Here is a 22,125-nt window from a genome sequence, read left to right as displayed (position 1 = left end):
ACCTGTGATAATTTTTTCAGGATTCTTTGATGAAAGAACAAGTTAAAAAGAACAGCATTTATTCAAAATAGAAGTCTTTACTATCACTATTTATCAATTTAACACATCCTTGCTTAATTTCTTTCAAAAAGTGAAAGAAAAAAAACATTTACTGACCCCAAACTTTGAATGAGGTGTTTATTGTTACAAAAGTTTTCTATTTTAAAGAAATACTGTTCTTTTTAGTCTTTTATTTTTCAAAGAATCCTGAAAACAATTATCACAGGTTTCAAAAAGATATTAAGCAGCACAACAGTTTCCAACATTGATAATAAAAGTAATAAATCAGTATTTTAGAATGATTTCTGAAGGATCATGTGACACTGAAGACTGCAGTAATGATGTATAAGTATTAAAATAGCAAACCACTGTTTTAAATTGCATTAACATGACTTTTTTTTTTTTATCAGCCATTAGTCTTCAGTGTCACATGATCCTTCAGAAATCATTCTAATATCCTGATTTACTGCTCAACAAACATTTCTGATTATTATCAGTGTTGGAAACAGTTGTGCTGCCTGATATTGTTGTGGAAATGGTCATATATTTTATTTTTCAGGATTCACAGATGAATTGAAAGTTCAAAAGAACAGCATTTATTTCAATTAGAAAATGTCTTTACTGTCACTTTTGAGCAATTTAATGTGCTCTTCATGAATAAAAGTATTAATTTCTCAATGTCCCCACTGTTTTATATTTATGACTGAATATGTTTCCTCAGTTTTCTAAGTGTTTACTGTATTTCTGATCATAATTACTGCAATCTTTTAGCTGTCAGTATGTTTCTGGTCCTTAAATATTAAGTATGTGTGTTTTTTCCACAGATATTCAGGAGTTTTATGAGCTGACGGTGTTTGAGAATCAGACAGGAAGTCGAGTGCTGACTCCAGGACTGGTGAGTGTGTGTGTGTGTGTGTGTGTGTGTGTGTGTGTGTCTGTGTGTGTGTGTGTGTGTGTGTGTGTGTGTGTGTGTGTGTGTGTGTGTGTGTGTCTGTGTGTGTGTGTCTGTCTGTGTGTGTGTGTGTGTGTGTGTGTGTGTGTGTGTGTGTGTGTGTGTGTGTGTGTGTGTGTGTGTGTGTGTGTGTGTGTGTGTGTGTGTGTCTGTGTCTGTGTCTGTGTGTGTGTGTGTGTGTGTGTGTGTGTGTGTGTGTGTGTGTGTGTCTGTGTGTGTGTGTGTGTGTGTGTGTGTGTGTGTGTGTGTGTGTGTGTGTGTGTGTGTGTCTGTGTGTGTGTGTGTCTGTGTCTGTGTGTGTGTGTGTGTGTGTGTGTGTGTGTGTGTGTGTGTGTGTCTGTGTGTGTGTGTCTGTCTGTGTCTGTGTGTGTGTGTGTGTGTGTGTGTGTGTACTTAACCATATTTTGAGGACAACATTTGTACCCAGAAGTGAGCAAAACCTGACATAATCTCTAAAAAAAGGGTATAAAACTAAAGTAATCAAAGAAAACACAGAAAGAGGAGTAGGTTTAGCTTAGAAAATGTAAAACTATCTGTATATACAAGCAATAGAGGTCTGTGATGCCACATTTAGATCAAGTGCTGTTGAAGCCCAGTCCAGAACATTCACACCAACAACCACAACTGTAATCATAACAATGACTTCAACAACACTTACAATAACTAGAGAAAAAAAGAGAAAGCCGGACCTGAAAGTTTAAAAAAAGTTTTAAAGTTTTAATCAAGTTTGATGGTTTTCAGTCTGAAATAGTTTGAGGTTTAAAGTAGTTTTAAAAGCAAAAAGGTTAATAGGTAGATACACAGCAAGTTACTAGCATGACTAGCATGTTGCTAGCATGATTAACAAGTTACTGAAATGTGGCTAACATGATTTTTTTACGATTATCATGTTACTAGCTTGTTGCTAGCATGATTTTATCACGATTAGCATGTTTTTATCATCATTTGTCAGTTACTAGCATGTTGTAGCATGATATTAGCATGTTACTAGCTTGTTGCTAGCATGATTTTATCACGATTAGCATGTTATTAGCATATTTTTAGCATCATTTGTCAGTCACTAGCATGTTAGCGTGATTAACAAGTTACTAACATGCTGTATGTTACTAGTATATTGTTAGCATCATTTGCAAGTTACTAGCATGTTGTAGCATGATTCTAGCATGATTAGCATGTTGCTAGCATGATTAACAAGTTACTAGCATGATTCTAGCATGATTAGCATGTTACTAGCATGTTGCTAGCATGATTAACAAGTTACTAGCATGTTGCTAGCATGATTAACAAGTTACTAGCATGTTGTAGCATGATTCTAGCATGATTCTAGCATGATTAGCATGTTACTAGCATGTTGCTAGCATGATTAGTCAGTTACTAGCATGTTGCTAACATGATTAACATGTTACTAGCATGTTTTTAGCATGACTAGCATGTTACTAGCATGTTGTTAACATGATTCTAGCATACTAGCAAGGACACTAGCATGTTGTTAGCATAATTAGCAAGTTTAATTGTATTCTAAATCTAGTTGATAGAAGGTTAGTTTGAGGAGTGTTCTCAGTGTGAGTTTGAATAGTGTTGATCATTTGAACATTCCCTCAATGTAAGTCTATGGGATTTTTCCCAGTTTTAATCCTCATTTTTAGGAAAAGCGTAAGTCGGATCAGTCTGAAAAGATCCAGCAGCTGGAGTCAGATCAGTCTGAAGATCTGGACTGAGTTTGGAGTTTGGAGAGTTAAAGCTCTAGGAGTTAGAGTTGATCATTTTAGTCTCTGAAGAAGAATAACTATAAGTTTAAATAGCATTTCAGTAAATTGTCTTTCTCAAGCCAACTAAACTACAACCATAAACTGAACTACAGCAATAATGATAATAGCATTAGGTGTAATGATAATTATAATGATAACTACAGTTCATGTTAAATAATAACTATTCTGTTTTTATAAGCATGTGCTGCAGTTTTGTCGTCTGTCGCTTTAAACAGCTCTTCAATACAGGCTGGATTGTGATTGGCTGTCAGTGTGTTTCTCATTCATCAGATGAGAATATTAGTATAGTTGTGGTATGAACTCATTATAGTCATTGTATTTGTGGTGAACAGGCCTTTATATCTTTATTTAGATCAGAACACAGATGTGTTGATGAAAAGAAAAAAATAGACAAAAGATGTGTTCTCATTCACATAGTCCTGCAGTGTTCTATTCTGTGTCGTTGTGTGTATAAATAGCAGCACTTCAAATACCTGCGTGATGCGCTTCATTAACCAAAATAACACCTGGTTGAATATTCAACACTTCATGCACTGAACCATCAGCGCTTTCATTAGGTAACAGAGGAGGAGATGAGAAACAACACTGTTACAAACTACAACATGCGTCTCATTTAGAATATAGGAGGGCTTCAGAAGTCTAACACCAGCAGTCAAACTCTTCTGCTTTTCATGTCTAGTCTGATTTAATATTTTGTCTATTTTGTCAACTTAATCATATGATTGTAAAGTTAAACTGAAAACTAGCAGAAGTTTGAGACTAAATATTTGGAGTAGTGAAACTGGTTTACTAACATTTGATTATTCACCTAGAAATCGGGTATTTCTTCTGCCGCCAGTGGATCAAACTTTCACTGGCTCTGCCACAAAACATAAAAGAGTTTTTGACCCATGCTATTTTGTATAACAAATAAGCTTCAAGACACTACTAGGCTAACAAATATAACGCTCAAACATTATTAAAGACAAGTGAACAGTCAGCCAATCAAATGTAAAACCACTTGAATGTTCAAGATGTCCATTAAAGCGCAAGAAGTTGTGAAAGAGACTGGTGTTTGTGTATTGTGTCAGAGCTCTTTCAGGTCTTCTTGCAGTCAAATGTTTTCAAATCGATTGAATTGTTAAATTGGTCAGGCTGGAAAACACCTGCAAATGACAGACGTTTGTGACGATGCAGCTGTGGCATACAAATTATGAATGTGTTTTTCTTCTTTATTTCAACTTTATTCTCATAATATTTTAACTTTATTCTCATAATATTGCAACTTTTTTCTCAAAATATTGCAACTTTATTCTCATAATATTGCAACTTTATTCTCAAAATATTTCAACTTTATTCTCAAAATATTTCAACTTTATTCTCATAATATTTTAACTTTATTCTCAAAATATTTCAACTTTATTCTCATAATATTTCAACTTTATTCTCATAATATTTCAACTTTATTCTCATAATATTTTAACTTTATTCTCAAAATATTTCAACTTTATTCTCAAAATATTTCAACTTTATTCTCATAATATTTTAACTTTATTCTCAAAATATTTCAACTTTATTCTCATAATATTTCAACTTTATTCTCAAAATATTTCAACTTTATTCTCATAATATTTTAACTTTATTCTCAAAATATTTCAACTTTATTCTCAAAATATTTCAACTTTATTCTCAAAATATTTTAACTTTATTCTCAAAATATTTCAACTTTATTCTCATAATATTTTAACTTTATTCTCAAAATATTTCAACTTTATTCTCAAAATATTTCAACTTTATTCTCAAAATATTTCAACTTTATTCTCAAAATATTTCAACTTTATTCTCATAATATTTCAACTTTATTCTCAAAATATTTCAACTTTATTCTCATAATATTTCAACTTTATTCTCAAAATATTTCAACTTTATTCTCATAATATTTCAACTTTATTCTCAAAATATTTCAACTTTATTCTCAAAATATTTCAACTTTATTCTCAAAATATTTCAACTTTATTCTCAAAATATTTCAACTTTATTCTCAAAATATTTCAACTTTATTCTCAAAATATTTCAACTTTATTCTCAAAATATTTCAACTTTATTCTCATAATATTTCAACTTTATTCTCAAAATATTTCAACTTTATTCTCATAATATTTCAACTTTATTCTCAAAATATTTCAACTTTATTCTCAAAATATTTCAACTTTATTCTCATAATATTTTAACTTTATTCTCAAAATATTTCAACTTTATTCTCAAAATATTTCAACTTTATTCTCATAATATTTTAACTTTATTCTCAAAATATTTCAACTTTATTCTCAAAATATTTCAACTTTATTCTCAAAATATTTTAACTTTATTCTCAAAATATTTCAACTTTATTCTCATAATATTTTAACTTTATTCTCAAAATATTTCAACTTTATTCTCAAAATATTTCAACTTTATTCTCAAAATATTTCAACTTTATTCTCAAAATATTTCAACTTTATTCTCATAATATTTTAACTTTATTCTCAAAATATTTCAACTTTATTCTCAAAATATTTCAACTTTATTCTCATAATATTTTAACTTTATTCTCAAAATATTTCAACTTTATTCTCAAAATATTTCAACTTTATTCTCAAAATATTTCAACTTTATTCTCAAAATATTTCAACTTTATTCTCAAAATATTTCAACTTTATTCTCATAATATTTCAACTTTATTCTCATATTTAAACTTTATTCTCAAAATATTTCTACTTTATTCTCAAAATATTTCTACTTTATTCTCAAAATATTTCAACTTTATTCTCAAAATATTGCAACTTTATTCTCAAAATATTTCAACTTTATTCTCAAAATATTTCAACTTTATTCTCAAAATATTTCAACTTTATTCTCATAATATTTCAACTTTATTCTCAAAATATTGCAACTTTATTCTCATAATATTTCAACTTTATTCTCATAATATTGCAACTTTATTCTCATAATATTGCAACTTTATTCTCAAAATATTTCAACTTTATTCTCATAATATTGCAACTTTATTCTCAAAATATTTCAACTTTATTCTCATAATATTGCAACTTTATTCTCAAAATATTTCAGCTTTATTCTCATAATATTGCAACTTTATTCTCAAAATATTTCAACTTTATTCTCATAATATTTTAACTTTATTCTCATAATATTGCAACTTTATTCTCAAAATATTTTAACTTTATTCTCATAATATTGCAACTTTATTATCAAAATATTTCAACTTTATTCTCATAATATTTCAACTTTATTCTCATAATATTTTAACTTTATTCTCATAATATTGCAACTTTATTCTCAAAATATTTCAACTTTATTCTCATAATATTGCAACTTTATTCTCAAAATATTTCAACTTTATTCTCATAATATTGCAACTTTATTCTCAAAATATTGCAACTTTATTCTCATAATATTTCAACTTTATTCTCATAATATTGCAACTTTATTCTCAAAATATTTCAACTTTATTCTCATTATATTGCAACTTTATTCTCAAAATATTTCAACTTTATTCTCATTATATTTCAACTTTATTCTTAAAATATTTTAACTTTATTCTCATAATGTTTCAACTTTATTCTCATAATATTTCAACTTTATTCTCAAAATATTTAGAATTTAATCTTTAATGTTATAACAAGCTGTTTTGTACAGCTAAAAATAACTGGCCGATGAGACCGGAAACCACGCCCATAACATTTACAAATAGCCACGCCCACTCTTAGGTTAAGAAAAAGGTAAATAAGAATAGTCCATTTTGATTTCATCTTGATTTTCAAAACAAACGGGGCAGCCAAATGAAGCACGCTCACATTTATTGATTCTCAGCGAAATTCCGAAAACGAAACCCAGTCATTCCACGCCGAAAAACTTAAGTGTTGCTAAGAACTTACAGATGAAGGATCGTTCTGTCAACTTTGACCCCCAGCGTCAGTCGCGTTGCCGCACCGCTGCTCCACATGGTAACAGCCTCCCTCAGTCTCCATGGCAACTGCTCGACAGTTGCTAGAGCAACAACAGTTGGCTGCCATGGCAACAGTAGTCACCCACCGCCTCTCCTCGCGTTTCCGCTCATGTTTTCACGCGCGTGTCGTCCTGTTGTTCTCGTCCCCCCACCCGTCTGTCTCTCCCGCGCGAGCTGTGAGACGGAGAGAGAGAGAGAGAGAGGGAGAGGGAGAGAGAGACAGTGAGTGAACGGGCGCTCGAGGAGGAGAGGAGGCTCGACCGGCGGAGGGAGAGAGCGGGGAGGGTGGGGGGGAATCAGCGCTTCTGTCGCCCCTCAGTCCTGACATGGACTGCCTGTGTATAGTGACCACTAAGGTAAGACCGCTGCAGCCCGCGCCCGCGCGCGCGCGCGTGTGTGTGTGTGTGTGTGCGAGCGAGTGTGAGAGTGCGTGTGCGCGCGACGTGTCTAAATACCGCAGCGTTCTCACGCGCGTGCGTTCGTTCAGCGCCGCTGTCTCGAGCTCGCGTCTCATTTATACAGCTGTGTGTGTGCAGCTCATCTCACTTTATATAACACACAGTGTGTGTGTGTGTGTGTGTGTGTGTGTGTGTGTGTGTGTGTGTGAGAGAGAGAGAGCTGTGCTGCTCTTTAAACTGTTCCTGAAGAACCAGCAGGTGTGTGAGCAGCTCATATGTGTGTGTTTAGTGTTGCTGCTGATTTCACCTGTGTGTGTGTGTGTGTGTGTGTGTGTGTGTGTGTGTGTGTGTGTGTGTGTGTGTGTGTGTGTGTGTGTGTGGCCTGTTCATTAGGTGCATGTTGATGACGTGTCGTTACAGAGTTGTTAATTGACTTGTGTTGATGTTCTAGTGATCTAATGATCTTCATGTTGAGCATTTAATGTTTATCAAGCTGTTTTCTTCATGCCGAGTTCAGGTTTGACCATAAGCTCAAGATTAGTCTAGTTAGTGTGGGTTGGTTAGCTCCTGTCTGAAGAACATTCAGATCAATCTGTGACTGTTCACATTAATGCTGGATGGAAACAAAGATGTGCATTTATCTGCTCCATTGAGGCAGATATTTAGTTTTATCCAGTAAGAAAACATGCGCATAAACGATGATGGAAACACATTCCTTGATCAAAAGCATTGTGTGACATCTCAAATGACTACAAAACCAGTCATAAGGGTCAATATTTTATGAAAAGCTGAATAAATACTCTTTCCATTGATGTCTGGTTTGTTAGGATAGGACGACATTTGGCTGAGATACAACTATTTGAAAATCTGCAATCTGAGGGTGCAAAAAAATCTAAATCTTGAGAAAATCACCTTTAAAGTTGTCCAAATGAAGTTCTTAGCGATGCATATTACTAATCAAAAATTAAGTTTTAATATATTTACAGTAGGAAATTTACAAAATATCATCATGGAACATGATCTTAATATCCTAATGATTTTTGGCATAAAAGAAAAATGGATAATTTTGACCCATACAAATTAATTTTTAAAATATTTAACACAATTTTCACCAGATGCAGCAAGTTTCATTTTTTTATACTTTGCAGTAGTTTCCTAGAAAGTGATTTTAATCTGTTGAACACATGAGATAAACTGTGCTTCTTTTGCAGTTAAAATAACTGTCATTGTAATTAAACTTTAGTTAATTTAGGAGTACTGCTTGTGCACAATGAACATTTCTTAATATTAAGACTAAAATATGTTTTAATGTCACTATTGATGAGGATTGTATGATCTTTAAATAATATCGGTCTTTAAATGCAAAATTCACAATCATGGATTCCTATTAAAATGACTAGAATCCTCCCTTGAAAATCCACCTAACAACAGTAAAAGTAAGCGGACCTTAAGATGTGTCTGTGTCTGAAATTAGTTAATTTAGGAGTACTGCTTGTGCACAATGAACATTTCTTAATATTAAGACTAAAATATGTTTTAATGTCACTATTGATGAGGATTGTATGATCTTTAAATAATATCGGTCTTTAAATGCAAAATTCACAATCATGGATTCCTATTAAAATGACTAGAATCCTCCCTTGAAAATCCACCTAACAACAGTAAAAGTAAGCGGACCTTAAGATGTGTCTGTGTCTGAAATTGCGTACTGTCTAGTAGTTACTATATTTGTTTGCAAACATGCTCTGCGGTCAATAAAAAGTACGTTTTATATATAAAAACGGTTAGTAATTGTAAAATTCGACATATGTTGTCATTGACCATCACTGTCACTGGTCACATGACATTTACAGCTCAAGTGATTGGCTCAAAACCAACCAATCTGTGACTGAAAGCTCTCAGCGAACATACATTTCTTTTTTTTCCTCTCTTTATTTTTATTCTAAAGAACATAATGCCTAATATTAATAATGATGTTGATTGGAATACAACAAAGATGGTTGTGCAATAGTTCAATAAAAATGGAAAAATAAATAAATAAATAAAAACAAAAAGGGGGTACCACAATCAGGAATATTAGAATGTCAAGGAAGTACCTTTATAGCGGTGAAATATGTTAATAAGGGTTGCCAGACATAAGACAATTTATGGGAACCTCTAATTGAGTATTTAGTATTTTTTTAAATGTAGGTATGAACATACGTTTCTAAAAGTGGGCGTTTCCCAGTTTAAATGTTAGCCCCGCCCCTCATTATAAATTACAATGAGTCTAAGGCATTTCTTATTACCGCATTGATCTGAATATACACTACCGTTCAAAAGATTGTAATAGTCTTTAAAGAAGTCTCTTCTGCTCATCAAGGCTGCATTTATTTGATTAAAGATACAGAAAAAAACAGTAATATTGCAAAATGTTTTTACAATATAAAATAATGTTTTTTATTTTAACATACTTTAAAATGCAATTTATTCCTGTGATGAAAAGCTGAATTTTTATCAGCTGTTACTCCAGTCTTCAGTGTCACATGATCCTTCAGAAATCATTCTAATACACTGATTTATTATTAGAATGATCAATGTTGGAAAATATCAACAAATATTTTTTGGAACCTGTGATTTTTTTTTTCAGGATTCTTTCATGAATAACAAGTTTAAAAAGTACAGTGTTTATTCAAAATATAAATATTTTATAACAATGTAAATGATTTATTATTAACTTTTAATAAACTTTTAATTCTTAACTTAATACATCCTTGGTGAATAAAAGTATTAATTTCTTTAAAAAAAGAAAAGAAACAATAAAAATGTACTGACCCCAAACTTTTGAACGGTAGTGTAAGATGATGTTTTTTTCTTGGAAATACATTTTTTTTTTTTTTTTTAAATTGGTCGTCAAAACGATAAGATCTGAAGACTACAGTAAGTTTTCTCTTCTACCGTTAATGACATTTTGGTAGGCTGCTATGAGTTGGACAGACTAATTGTTAAATAATGATGGGCTACCCGTTATTTTTATTGTAGATCAGAAAGTGTGTATTTTTTTAATGTGATTATTGGTACATTTTACCAGTATTAACCATCCTTTCAAAACAAAAAATAAATAAATATGCAATACGAAAATAAATTAAGAAACACAAGATTTGGTTTCACATCTTGAAAAAGAAGGGTCATCTTATATTTGGGTCAATACGGTATAATTAGAAGTCTAGGTTTTGTTCTTCTTGGGATATTTTCCAGTAATTGCTGATCTCTAGAGATCCATGATGGTGATTTTCACGTTTGTCCATGTCTTCTGGTGTGTTTTGATCTTCTTGAGGATCATCCAGCAGGTGGAGCAGCAGATCTCAGTGCTGTTGGTTGTTCAGGATCTTGATGGGCAGATGCTGCTGAGATCTCATGTGTTCCAGCTGCTCTCACAGCTATAGAGACGTGTTTGTTTCAGACTTTAGTCACTCAAGCTCTAGTGTGAACTTTATGTTCTACTGCTTTATGTAAGAACTTATGAAATCCCACCAGCCTGCCACATTTATTCAGATTCTTAAAGCGAAACCTTCTGTCGTCATTGACTGCTTGAATTGTCAAACCTGTTTGACTGACTGATTCTGAGAAATGTCTGTACAGTGGAAGTCAGTGGGATCTAGTGTTGTTTGGTTCCAACACTCTTAAAAATAAAGGTGCTTTCAAAGGTATGTCATAGAAGAACCATTTTTGGTTCCTTTAAAGAACCATCTCTTTCTTACCTTTTTATAATCTGAAGAACCTTCTTTCGCCGAAACAGAAACATTAAAGCATGGTGTTCAGGTTATAAGGCCTCATAACCTTGCGTTTTCACCATATGGTTTCATTTTGGTTATTTTTTTGAAAACCAAATTAGAATAACTAAATATTAAACCTTCTTACATTTAGTCATTTAGCAGACGCTTTTATCCAAAGCATCTTACAATGGTACGAGGACAATGGAAGAAATCAAAATCAACAAAAGATCAACAATAATGACTATGACAAGTCTCAGTTAGCCTAACACAGTACACATAGCAAGGCTTTTTGTTGTTGTTGTTTTTTGTTAGTTATATAATAAATAAAAAGAAAACATAGAATAAAGAAAGCTAGTGTTAGACGCCTTTTTTAAAGAAAACAAATAGAGTGCAAGTCTTTAAAAAGGAAAACAAATAGATAAAATAGAATTATAATAGAGAATACTAGAGTTAGAGGATCAAAGGTGACCTTGAGGCACAAAACCAGTCTTAGGTAGCACAGGTACATTTGTAGCAATAGCCAACAATACATTGTAGGGGGTCAACATTTTTCATTTCAATTTAATTTTATGCCAAAAAATCATTAGGATATTAAGATCATGTTCCATGAAAATTTCCTACCGTAAATATATCAAAACTTAATTATTGATTAGTAATATGCTTTGCTAAGAACTTCATTTGAACAACTTTAAAGGTGATTTTCTCAATATTTAGATTTTTTTGGCACCCTCAGATTCCAGATTTTAAGTAGCCAAATATTGTCCTCTCCTAACAAACTAAAATGTACTTTTATGACTTTGTGGTCCAGGGTCACAAATAAAGATGTGTTTTTAGCAGTTTCTTGAAGATGGCTAAAGAAATAATTTAATTTATAATTATTAATTTAAAATATTTTGTATACTTTTGTCTAGTTCGGTTATTGTTGTTGGTTCCAGTTCAAGTTTTTTAGTGTAATTTTCTTGTGAGAACCCCAAGGGGAACATATACAACATTCCCTACAGCTTGTTTACAGATTTTATTTTTACTAATGTTTCATAATCATAAACTGCATTTTGCAGAATTACATGACTGACTACATGAGTGTAATACAGTGTTTAGCTTAATAAAATGTAGAAATAACAGTGAAAAGTAGGATCAGATAAATCCAACTTTATAGCTAAACATATTAAAATAATGACTATTAATTAACGTTAATAAAAATGACCTACTAAATTAGTTATCACCTTACTCAGTTGATTGATTACATTGATTGCAAACATTTTTTGTATTACAAGTTTTTAAAATGTGGTTTAAATATGCAAATGAGGCATTATTTATAATATGCGCTTATTTGCATACATTTCTAGTACAACAATCTAAACACTGGATAGTTTTAAAATTGTTTAATTTTTATTATTTCTTGTTTTGTCACTCCATAATTTAGAAACATATTTAGAACAGACAGAAAACACAGTTTTTCACAATTTTGGGGGAAATACAATGTTGTATAAAATCAAGCAAATTATAAATGAACAAACCCCTCTGTAAAACCCTTCAGGATACAGACAGGAACACAAATGTAAAGTGTGGTGTGTGTAAGTGCTGCTGAAGTGGAGATTTATGGCTCAGTGTAGGAGAAAACACTTATTGATTTTAGAAATCTGTATTGTAATTGAAACCTATTGACACAAATAGATAAAGTGCTATAAAAGAAAGACTTAACAGTGTCTTTTGGGTGTTTTCTTTCCACTAGTCTGAAAAACATTTTATGAAAAAGCCCAACATCTCAAACTGGACAGGTGCATGAAAAAACAGTGTTTTGCCCGCAGTGTCTCCTCTTTAACAGACCAAAAGAAGAAGGATTGCATTGACACTCATTCATCCAAAGTCATTTATGCTGTAAAGGGAGATGTTCTAGACGTACTACATCCATATGTGAGCATCGCTGTCATTCAGAAACTCTCTCAGGATACTAAAGTGTTCATCAGATGCGCTTCATGTGAGAATCAGGTCATTCAGTTTCATTTAGTTTGGTTTGAATACTGTGAATTCAGACATACAGCTCGTTGTTGTCTACTATGTAGAGAAGTATGTGATTTGGCAAACAGCCCTGTGTGTGTGTGTGTGTGTGTGTGTGTGTGTGTGTGTGTGTGTGTGTGTGTGTGTGTGTGTGTGTGTGTGTGTGTGTGTGTGTGTGTGTGTGTGTGTGTGTGTGTGTGTGTGTGTGTGTGTGATGCTGTAGTGTGGCGTCTCATTTCATTGGTGCTGCACTGTTCTTCTTCTGAGGGTCTGAATGGCGTCTCGTCCCGCTCTGATGACATCATCAGCCTCCTCAGCTCTGCAGTGGGCTCTGAGTGGAATACTGAGCAGCTCTGTGTCGCCCCCGTCTGGCCAATCCCACAATCCCCTGCGTCTGTGTGTGCGCTTCATGCATATGTGCATATTCTTTTCAGAAACCCGTGAAATCATCATGCTATCAATATACAAATATAACACTACTGTTACACTGAATATTAAATATTACATATGTGACCCTGGAGCACGGGTTTATTTGTAGCAATAGCCAACAATACATTGTACGGGTCAAAATTATCCATTTTTCTTTTCTGCCAAAAATCATTAGGATATTAAGTAAAGATCATGTTCCATGAAGATATTTTGTAAATTTCCAACTGTAAATATATTAAAACTTCATCTTTATTAGTAATATGCATGGCTAAGAACTTCATATTTCATTTTCTCAATATTTAGATTTTTTTTGCACTCTCAGGTTTCAGATCTTTATATAGTTGTATATCAGCCAAATATTGTCCTATCCTATCAAAAATCTTTTTAAAAAATTGACCCTTATGACTGGTTTTGAGGTCCAGGGTCACAGTTTTTGCCTCTTTATTGGTCATTGACCTTTATAAAGTACATAAGTTTTTTTTAGAGGTTTGTCATTATTATTTGTATTTTTTATAATTTTTTTAAGGTTTTATTTATTTATTTGATAAATATTAAATATTTCTTATATATATATATAAATTTTAGATTTTTAAAGGTTTTTAAAGACTTTCTTCTGCTCATCAAGGCTGAAAAAACAAAAACTGTAATATTGTGAAATATTATTTTCAGTTTGAAATAACAGTTTTTTATGTGAAGATATTTTAAAATGTAATTTATTCCTGTGATGCAAAGCTGAATTTTCAGCATCATTACTCCAGTCTTCAGTGTCACATGATCCTTCAGAAATCATTCTAATATCCTGATTTATTATCAATGTTGAAAACAGTTGTGCTGCTTAAATTTTTTTTTTTGGAATCTGTGATACTTTTTTCAGAATTCATTGATCAATAAAAGAAAAAAAGAGCATCATTTATTTAAAATAGAAAGGTTTTCTAACAATATACACTACTGTTCGAAAGTTTGGGGTCAGTACATTTGTATTCTTTCTTTTAGAAAGAAAGTAATACTTTTATTCAGCAAGGATGTGTTAAATTAATAAAAAGTGATAGCATAGATTTACATTGTTAGAAAAGATTTATATTTTAAATAAATGCTGTTCTTTTTAACTTGTTAATCAAAGAATCCTGAAAAAACGAATCAAAACAGTTGCAGCACAACAGTTTCCAACATTGATAATAAAGTAATAAATCAGTATCTTAGAATGATTTCTGAAGGATCATGTGACACTGAAGACTGGAGGAACAGCTGATGAAAATGCAGCTTTGCATCACAGAAATAAATTATATTTTAAAGTATATTAAAACAAAACCATCATTTAATTTTTAAATAACATTTCACAATATTGCATTTTTCTGTATTTTTGATCAAATAAACACAGCCTTGATGAGCATAAGAGACTTCTTTAAAACATTACAAGTCTTACTGATCTCAAAGTTTTGAGCAGCAGTGTATATATATGATTAAGTCTATCTATGTAGCTGTAGTTTGTGTGTGAGCGTGAGCTGTTGTTGATGTGTGCAGAAGTACCGTTATCATGACGAGGAGACGCCGCCGCTGCAGCACAGTCCCGCTCACCTGACCGCAGGAAAGTCCGCAGAGATGCTGCACGTCAGCGACGCCGGACACGCCCCCATCGACGGTATCCACGGTTACACGCCTCAGATGCACGTATCACCTGCCAAGGTAAGACTCCAGTCGTTAGCACACATCTGCTCACAGCTTTAATACTGCTTTAAACCGTGACCTTTGACCTCTGCTTCACTTCTGACCTCATCATGATATGATGACCAGGGCTTTGACGTCTCAAAGTGGGACACACGATGGTTACGACGGACTAATCTACAGTCACGCTTCACAATATCAGTTTTTTTAATCAGATTTTAATAATCTCAATATCAATTCATAAAGGGTTACTTCGCTTCCAAAATAACATTTTCTTAATAATGTACTCACCCCCTCGTCATCCAAGATGTTCATGTCTTTCTTTCTTCAGTTGTAAAGGAATTACATTTCTTGAGGAAACATTTCAGGATTTCTCTCCATATAGTGGACTTCAATGGTGCTCTGAGTTTGAACTTCCAAAATGCAGCTTCAAAGGACTCTAAACGATCCCAGCTGAGGAAGAAGAGTCTTATCTAACGAAACGATTGGTTATTATCTAAAAAAATAATATTTATACACTTTTAACCTCAAATGCTGGTCTTGTCTAGCTCTGTGTCAACTGTGTATTCTGGTTCAAGACAGTTAGGGTATGTCGAAAAACATATGTAAAGTATATAAATTGTAACAATTTTTAGAAAATAGTCAATCGTTTCTCTAGATAAGACTCTTCTTCCTCGGCTGGGATCGTTTAGAGCTCTTGGAAGCTGCATTTAAACTGCATTTTGGAAGTTCAAACTCAGGGCATCATAGAAGTCCACTATATGGAGAGAAATCCTGAAATGTTTCCTCAAGAAATGTAATTCCTTTACAACTGAAGAAAGAAAGACATGAACATCTTGGATGACGAGGGGGTGAGGACATTATCTGTACATTATTGTTCTGGACGTAAACTTTTCCCTTAACACTAAACTCAATCAGTAAATACTGTTTTGGTCTCTTTTTTAAAAGTGTGGTGACAGATTTAACTGTAGTAAAGCGATCATCTCCTTCTCTTAACTACATGAATGAACAGCAGAAGAAACAGGACAACTCAGTGAAATCAGTCATGATCAATTAGAAATTCAACCGCAGAATAACGTCAATGAAACGGCTTGAGATCAATCATGTCACATTTACCTCAGAAAAGACATTCCGAGAAAGAAACATTTTTAATATAAGCATTAAATTACATAGGGATGCACCGAATGTTCGCTAACCAAAATTATTCGGCCGAAAATGGCAAAAAAAAAACTCCAAGTAAGCGAAAAGGCTGAATAAATGATAGCGAACAATGAGGTGATGTGATCAAACAGAGGCAGCACTAATGATCAAACATGTGGTCAGTGTGGAAGCATTTAAAACTGTCTGAGAAAGACACAAAACTCATTCCAAGCAGCGACAGCGAGAGACTGTTTAGAAGCGCATCGCATGTCTTCATGAGGAGAGAAAGGTTACTGTATGATGACTGAAATCATCCATTAGTCAATCAACTCCAGAACGTTCTGTTGTCTAATACACCAGACACCAATTGTGTTTATTCTGACAGCAGCTCCTTAGCCAGGGTTCAAAGACCAAAGATGACAATCATTCACAAATCTGCTGCTGCCAGCAAACACTAGGACTGAGCTCTTCTTGCGGGTTTACCACTAAATAAGAGTTAGCATTCAGAAATGTTAGTATTGTCATTTTACTGTTGTTCTGTCAAATAAAATTAAGACAAAAATAATTCCAACAGCTCTATTAATACATTTATTCTATCATTCTCTTTTGCTCAGCAAGGCTGCATTTATCTGTTCATTACAAACACAAGCCTGATTCAAGAAGGGGCTCTTAAAAATGGCCAAAGAGTATTATTTTACTGACTTACTCATTTTAAGTTTAATTGTGGTTTGTTGGTAGACTATAATGTCTACTAGAATGTTACAAATGTTCAGTGTTAAGTAAATATTTTTAGTTATTTAATAATTGTTGTTTTGTAATAGATGTTTTTCTTTTTTTGAAAAGCAAGACAAAACTGTAAAAAGCACATTTTGGCTATTAAATTTATGCAATGGTAAAAAAAAAAAAAAAAGGCAAAAGACACAAAAACCGTGTTTGGTAATCAGCCTTCGGCCCAGTGTTTAATTTTGTTTGACTTCAGCCAAGAGTTTTCATTTTGGTGCATCCCTAATATTACATATTCATTATATTTTTACTTCATTATTTGTATGTTTGAATAAATCTGTCAGGAAAACAAGTTTTGATCTGTTTCAACAACAAACTGAAGCAGAAACATGATTATGTTGAAAAGTAGCGTATCAAAGCCGTATGTACAATGGATATGTTTGTTTACCATTTTAATGAAATGATTTAACCATAAAATGAATATTTGAATTTGTTGGATTTTAATTTAAATTTGTAATATTATAGTAATATGCCAAATGATACTTTCCTGTATAGTTTACAGATTTAGTAGATTTTTTTTCTTTAAAAAACTTGCAATTGCAATACCTGATATGCAGTATATGCAAATGAATCAATATCAAATCAAGATCAGAAATGTTTTAGTCTATAGACATGATTTTCTATAGTAGTGACTGTCATCTCACACACACATGCACACCTTTACTGTATATATATATATATATATGTGACCCTGGAGCACAAAACCAGTCTTAAGTCGCTGGCGTTTATTTGTAGCAATAACCAAAAATACATAGTATGGGTCAAAATTATTGATTTTTCTTTTATGCCAAAAATCATTAGGAAATTAAGTAAAGATCATGTTCCATGAAGATTTTTTGTAAAATTCCTATTTTAAATATATCAAAATGTAATTTCTGATTAGTAATATGCATTGTTAAGATCTTAATTTGAAGAACTTTAAATGTGGTTTTCTCAGCATTTGGATTTCTTTGCCCCCTCAGATTCCAGATTTTCAAATAGTTGTATCTCGGTCAAATATTGTCCTATCCTAACAAACCATACATCAATAGAAAGCTTATTTATTGAGCTTTCATATGATGTATACATCTCAGTTTTGTAAAATTTAACCTTATGACTGATTTTGTGGTCCAGGGTCACATAAATGAAAGAAGTCTCTTCTGCTCACCAAGGTTGCGTTTATTTGATCAAAAATAACAGAGCAAAATTGTAAAATATTTTTACAATATAAAAGATCTGTTTTCTATGTTAATATATATTAAAATGTAATTTATTGCTTTGATGCGCAGCTGAATTTTCAGCATCATTACTGCAGTCTCCAGTGTCACATGATCCTTCAGAAATCATTCTAATATGCTGATTTGCTGCTCTGAATGTTAACAGTTTTAACTTTCACTGATTTCATGTTAAGATCCAGTCTCACTCCCATCAGTTAGAGTCAGTGTTGTCTCTGTGTTGTGTGTTTCAGCCGGTGCTGCTCCCCAGCGGTCACACGCCTTTCTACGCCACTTCTACTCTGGTAAGGGTTCATCTAGTGATCAACAAACACACACTCATGCGATTCAGCGGCACACGTGTTTCTAATTGGCTGTGATGTCATTTCCTGTAGACATTTCCCTGGATCTGACAGAGGGTCTGTCCCACTAACACACACTTGCAGTCTTTGACCACTTGATCACATGTCTACTGACATGATGTGTTTCTAGTGGACGTAAAGACATCAAGTGTGTGTAAAATTGTTGATCACTACAACATAGGGTTATAAACATGCAAGTGGAGTTTTGACAGAACTCTATACAAACAATAAGGCTCCATTAGTTAATGCATTATTTAACAGTGAACAGTACATTTGATACAGGATTTCTGTTACAGTATCTGTTGATTGTTAGTTTATGTTTGCTCAGGTCCATTATATAAAAGTAACAGTAATGTACTAGTAAATGTGAAATTAACATTAAATAAAAAGTGTTTTTCATTATGGAAGCTTGTTTTAAAACAGGATAAAAAACAATTATGACTTTTCATTTCACAGTTCTGAGAAAAAAATAGAATTACAAGATATACACTGCAGCTCAGTAAGATTTGTAATGTTTTTTAAAGAATTATCTTCTGCTCATCAAGGCTGCATTTATTTCTACATTAATATAATTCTACATTATTATAACACATGCACACCTTTACTGTATATATGTATAGGAAAGAAGTCTCTTCTGCTCACCAAAATGTGTTAATTTGATCAAATATAAAACAGTAAAATTGTAAAATATTATTAGAATATAAAATATCTGTTTTCTGTGTAAATATACTTTAAAATATGATTTATTTCTGTGATGCAAAGCTGAATTTTCATCAGCTGTTACTCCAGTCTTAAGTGTCACATGATCCTTCAGAAATCATTCTAATATGCTGATTTATTATTAGAATTATCGGTAACACTTTACAATAATGTTCATTAGTTAAACATTAGTTAATGTATTAACTAACATGAACTAACCATGAGCAATACATTAGTTACTGTTTTTACTAATCTTCATTAACGTTAGTTAACGGAAATACAGTTGTTCATTGTTTGTTCATGTTAGTTCACACTGCATTAACTAATGTTAACAAGATTTTAATAATGTATTAGTAAATGTTGAAATTAACATTAACAAAGATTAATAAATGCAGTTCATTATTAGTTCATGTTAACTAATGTGGTTAACTAATGTTAACTAATGAACCTTATTGTAAAGTGTTACCGAATTATCAATGTTGGAAATGATGTTTTGTTGTAACCTGTGATTATTTTTTTAAGATTCTTTGAAGTTGAAAGTAACAGCATTTATTCAAAATATAAATCTTTTCTAACAATGTAAATCTATGCTATCACTTTTTATTAATTTAACACATTCTTGCTGAATAAAAGTATTAATTTCTCTCAAAAAAAGAAAGAATAAATGATGCTGAATATTCAGCTTTGCATCACAGTAATAAATTAAATTTTAAAATATATATAACAGAAAACAATTATTTTAAATTGAAATAATATTTCACAATATTACAGTTTTTTCTGTAGTTTTGATCAAATAAATGCAGCCTTGATGAGCAGAAGAAACGTTTTTAAAAAAACATTAACAATCTTACTATTACATTAAATAATCTTACTAACAATCTATGTAATATTATGTATAAGTATTCTTATGTCAAAATTTGACTTTTTTCTTAGAATCGAGAGTTTTTGTCACAATTCTGAGTTTACAACTTTCATTTTCACCTCGGAACAAAAAATAATTGTAATTTTTAACTCATAATTCCAACTTTTCTTCTCAGAATTCTGACTTCGTATCTTTATATTTTTATGTTTATCATTAATTTAGATAAATGTATATTTTATATATTATTTAAACTATTTTTTCCAAAATTGAGAGAAATAAAGTCTGAATTGTGAGTCATAATTACCTTTTTTATTTTTTTAATCCTGATATTGATAACTATATTAGCGTCCACAGCAGTGATATCATTCTGCAGTTTTGTCGTCTGTCGCTTTAAACGCTCAAGCTCTTTAAAATCAGTGAATTCTGATTGGCTGTCAATATTTTTATTATTAATTTTTCGTTATTCGTTTTTTTTAACTGATATATCTTTGTTATCATGGTTATTGTCCTTTATCCATAAACACTGCTCTGGAGTGTGGATGTAGTGTGTGTTAGGAGCACTCAGGTGTGTGTATTGGGACGGAGCCAATTTAAATGTGTGACTACTCTTCTGATTTGAGATGGCCCCGCCTCCAAATGCAGATTCACTCTGTGATTGGTCACTTTACATGTCCATCAGCTCATGTTTTCCTGGGCGATAGTTGGTCAGCGTGCGACTTTATGCCGGTCGTCAGGTGTGTTCGTCCAGATGAGTCATGTGACGCAGGGCGGTGGGCGGAGCCACAGGTGACAGACAGACAGATGCTCTGCCTCTCCTGCACTCACACTAGCACACAAATCACCATGGAAACGGCAGGGATGTTGGTCTCCATAGCAACAGGAACACTTCATGTTCGAGTGAGAGAGAGAGAGAGTAATGTGGTGAATAATAACCCTGTACTGAAGGTTTTTCTTGATTTAGTGTTCTGAACTCCACTGAAAGTTCAACACCGGTATCGAGCACACAGCACTGTTCACTCCACAGACTGACATTTACTTCATTACTCTGTTTGTGCTCTAATGATCATTTGTAGGACAGTATTTGATGTTCTGACACATAAACCAGTCTTCAGTAGCACAGGTATATTTGTAGCAATAGCCAATAATACATTGTATGGGTCAAAATTATTGATTTTTCTTTTATGACAAAAATCATTAGGATATTAAGATCATGTTCCATGATGATATTTTGCACATTACCTTCCGTAAATATATATAAAATTAATTTTTGATTAGTAATATGCATTGCTAAGAACTTCATTTGCACAGCTTTAAAGGCGATTTTCTTAATATTTGGATTTTTTGCACTCTCAGGTTTCAGATCTTTATATAGATCTTTATATAGACCACTTGTTTACTTACATGTCGCATTTCTAGTGGATGTAAAGACATCAAGTGTGTGTAAAACGATTGATTACTTGATGGGACACATTACAACATAGGGTTATAAACATGCGAGTGGAGTTTTGACAACTCATTAATACTTTACAATAAGGCCCCATTAGTTAATGTTGTTAATGCTTTATTGTTTACATGTTTGCTCAGGTCCATAATATTAACAGAATACAACTTTGCCTTTAGTAATATACTAGTAAATATTGAAATGAACATTAACTACGGTTACTAATTCCTTCAGAAGTGTTTTTCATTATAGAAGCTTGTTTTTACCACAAGAAAAAACATAATTATGACTTTTCATCTCACAGTTCTGAGAAAAAAAGTCAGAATTACAAGATATATTTAGAATTGTGAGATATCAACTCTTTCTTTTATGTATTTTTACAATTTCAAGTTTACATTTTACAGTTTTATATGTCCAATTTTATATAAGAATTTTTACGTCTAAATTCTGACTTTTTTCTTAGAATTAAGAGTTTTTGCCGCAATTCAGAGTTTACAACTTTCATTTTCACCTCAGAATAAATAATTGTGATTTTTAACTCACAGTTCCAACTTTTCCTCTCAGGTTTATTGTCCTATCCTAACAAACCATACATCAACGGAAATCTTATTTATTCAGCTTTCAGATGATAAATCTCAGTTTCACAAAATTGGCCCTT

General features: G+C 32.3%; 1 protein-coding gene across 2 annotated transcripts in view; it reads left to right on the top strand.

Moving 5' to 3' along the window:
• dlg4b (discs, large homolog 4b (Drosophila)) overlaps positions 1–22,125 on the top strand; it is a 40,085-nt gene that overhangs the window by 1,330 nt on the left and 16,630 nt on the right. Inside the window, exons 3-5 of one of the 2 annotated variants that reach the window (XM_073822620.1) lie at positions 864–934; positions 14,847–15,008; positions 18,358–18,408. In XM_073822620.1, the coding sequence (XP_073678721.1) occupies positions 864–934; positions 14,847–15,008; positions 18,358–18,408 (284 nt within the window). Of the gene's footprint in view, positions 1–863; positions 935–6,983; positions 7,102–14,846; positions 15,009–18,357; positions 18,409–22,125 lie in introns of those variants that run through there. The other variant, XM_073822621.1, reaches the window with a different exon arrangement.

Source organism: Garra rufa, chromosome 18 (assembly GCF_049309525.1).
Source record: "Garra rufa chromosome 18, GarRuf1.0, whole genome shotgun sequence".
NCBI lineage: Eukaryota > Metazoa > Chordata > Actinopteri > Cypriniformes > Cyprinidae > Garra > Garra rufa.
This window is presented reverse-complemented; position numbering and strand designations above follow the sequence as displayed.